This window comes from Mastomys coucha, unplaced genomic scaffold (genome assembly GCF_008632895.1).
Source record: "Mastomys coucha isolate ucsf_1 unplaced genomic scaffold, UCSF_Mcou_1 pScaffold22, whole genome shotgun sequence".
NCBI lineage: Eukaryota > Metazoa > Chordata > Mammalia > Rodentia > Muridae > Mastomys > Mastomys coucha.
Window position 1 is genome coordinate 134,757,489 of NW_022196905.1, and position 3,010 is coordinate 134,760,498.

At 50.8% G+C, this 3,010-nt stretch overlaps 1 protein-coding gene across 1 annotated transcript in view; it reads left to right on the top strand.

Annotated features, from left to right (window-relative positions):
• Positions 1-2,261, top strand: part of LOC116104694 (kinesin-like protein KIF19) — a 43,907-nt gene extending 41,646 nt beyond the window's left edge. The window contains exons 16-18 of the mRNA XM_031391189.1: positions 1,056-1,164; positions 1,281-1,613; positions 2,238-2,261. Coding sequence (XP_031247049.1) covers positions 1,056-1,164; positions 1,281-1,613; positions 2,238-2,261 — 466 coding nt within the window. The remainder of the gene's footprint in view (positions 1-1,055; positions 1,165-1,280; positions 1,614-2,237) is intronic.
• The last annotated feature ends 749 nt before the right edge of the window (positions 2,262-3,010 follow it).

Here is a 3,010-nt window from a genome sequence, read left to right on the forward strand (position 1 = left end):
ACTTTTATATATATATATATACAGGTCTTATGTAGCCGAGGCTGGCCTTAAGCTCACTGTGTGGTTGAGGATGACCTTGAACTTGAAATCCTCCTGCCTCCACCTCCCCAGTGCTAAGATTACAGGCATGCACCTCCATGTCCAGTTCATGCCGATGGAGCCCAGGGCTTTGTGCATGCTGGGCGAGCACTGTACTAAGTGGGCTTAGCCCCTGCCTTTTTCCCCTTGCAATAATTAGGGACTGAACCCAGGTCCTCGTGTTACACTGGAGGACTCCAGACAAGTGTCATGCCACTAACCCATGGTCCTAGTCCCTCACTGGGGGATTCTAGGCAGGTGCTCCTGCGAAGCCCCAGTTTGAGGGTATGTTCCCTTATGATGGACAAGACAGGACTTCTATCATTAAGAAGCAGAGAAAGGCCAGGCGGTGGTAGCTCACGCCTTTAATTCCAGCACTTGGGAGACAGAGGCAGGCAGATTTCTGAGTTCAAGGCCAGCCTGGTCTACAGAATGAGTTCCAGGACAGCCAGGGCTACAGAGAGAAACCTTGTCTTGAAAAAGCCAAAAAACAAAACAAAACAAAAACAAAAAAGAAGCAGAGAAAGATGGATACTGATAGTCAGCTCACGTTCTAATGTTTATTTAGTCCAGGACCCCCATGGAATGGTATCACTCAGATTTAGGAGGGATCTCCCTACCACAATTAACCCAGTCTAGATAAACCTTTACAGACATGCCTAGAGATTCATTCACATGGCCATTCTGCATCCTATTATCTTGACTTCCAAGACTGAACAGCTTAGCTACATATATCTCCATCTTAATATAGGGCAGAGTCCTGCACACTGTGATTCCATGCTGTTCCCCTGGTTACCCATAGTAGGTGACCAGCGTGGGTGAGCCAGCACGGCCCCAGCCACAGCAACATAGCATCTTGCCTAATAATGTGTGGACCACAGTCCTCTGGGCTGAAACAGCAGCTGAGGCTGGATCCTAGCTGCCCAGGCTATGTCAAAGAAGCCAGGGCTCAGGAATGTCTCCTGTTTCATCCACAGTGACGGGAACAGGTCCTCAAAAAGCACTCCCTTGCGGAGACTTGGAAAACAAGACTCTCTTCTCCCTCCGCCAGCCCTCCGCATCTTGCTGACACCTCCCATGCTTGAGGTTGGTATTCAGGATGCTAGCTACATGGAAGGCCTGTTCCCAGCTAGATTGCATGGGAAAGGACTGCTTCCAGGGTCCCATGGTGTCTGAGGGTGGCTTCTGCTCTTCTTTCACAGAAGCCGAATGCCCTAGGCGCCAAGAGCCTGATCTCCAGGCTGCAGCCCACAGCTGGCTTGGAGCTGAGGAGCCCACAGCCAGCAGGAGAGATGAGCAGCCCTCCTCTGAGTGCCCAGGCCCTCAAGGAGATGGCCCTGGGTACCAAGAGCATCGCTCTCATAGCAGCCAGCCGGCGCTGCAGGGTATACGACAGGGAGGGCGGATGCCTGGACTCCAGGGACCCCAGCCCTGCTGACTGGAGGTGGCCCCATGCCAGCCCCAGCAGGGACCGCTCTCTGGATAGGAAGGCAGGGAGGAAGCAGTCACCCTCATTCACCTGGAGCCTGCAACATGTACGTAGCTGTCTGTCTGGTTGCTGGGGTATGGTTGGGGCAGTAGCAGAAGGAGGCAGGGAGGGCAGATGGCCACTCAAATGCCACATGTGGTTGGGATCCCTGCAGTTGAGATAGAAGAATAGTATGTCCACCCCAAACCAATCCTTCACAGTGCCTGAGTTCATTACATGACCCGGACCCACAGTGTCCACTTGTGTTTTGTATAGTTATAACCCTAGGAACTCAGCTCTGTGACCTGAGAGCTTTCATGTGCCAATCATATCTCCCTTCCTTTTTCCTTTCTTCCTTTTGTGGTACTCATGATAGAACCCAGGACCTTGCATGAATTAGGGAAGAACTCTGCATCTGAGCCCCAGCCCTTTACTGGGGGATTCTAGGCAGAGGCTCTACCACTGAGCCACACCCCAGCCCCTCACTGGGGGATTCTAGGCAGAGGCTCTACCACTGAGTCACACCCCAGCCCCTCACTGGGGGATTCTAGGCAGGGGCTCTACCACTGAGCCACACCCCCAGTCAGTACTTATATTTTAACTTAAGAAAAGGGTCATTGGTTGGTTTCAGAGCAAGTACCCTAAGTAGCATGTGAGAGTTAATTCCCTGTGTCTACCATTGTGCTTCTAGTGTTTGGTATTAGCTAGTAACTGAGGGCCTGGCCAGCCTCTATCCTGCCTCTTGTGGCCAAAGCCTCCACTGCTGCTGAACACAGGGTATTTACTGGCTTGAGAGTAATATGAAGGCTGGACACTGTAGTACAGGCCTCTAATGCCAGCATTTACAAAGCTGTGGCTTGGAGGATCATGAGTTCAAGGCCAGCCTGGGCTACATACTAGGATCCTGTATCTAAAACACTAAAACTGAAAATCAAGAAAGAAAAAAAAAGCAAGTGATCAGCTGATTTGTTCAATATAAAGGAAGGGAAGTAGCTGAAGTCAGTTGGGGGAGAAGAAGAAGGTGGGGGTGGGGAGAAGAAGCAAGCGCCTCCTTTTAGTTATGAAGGCAGGAAAAGCCTAGTGTCCCAGTGTGAAGACAGGAGGGCTCTCTTACTTGGGGAATGTTTGCTTTAATGTCCCTTTCAGGCCTTTACCTGGTTGGTTCAAGCCTACCCATGCAAGGGAGGGCTGGATCCCGTACACTAACCCATGTATCACATACTCCGGAAAGCTCTCAGTCTTAGGGTTCTATTGCTATAAAGAGACATCATGAGCATGACAACTCTTATAAAGGAAAGCGTGTTGTTGGGGCTGGCTTACAATTCAAAGGTTTAGGTCATTTTCTACATGATGGGAAACATGGCGGCATGCAGACAGATGAGGTGCTGCAGAAGCTGCTGCAAGTTCTACATCTGGAACCACAGATAGCAGAAGGAGACTGTGTGCTACACTGGGTCTGGCTGG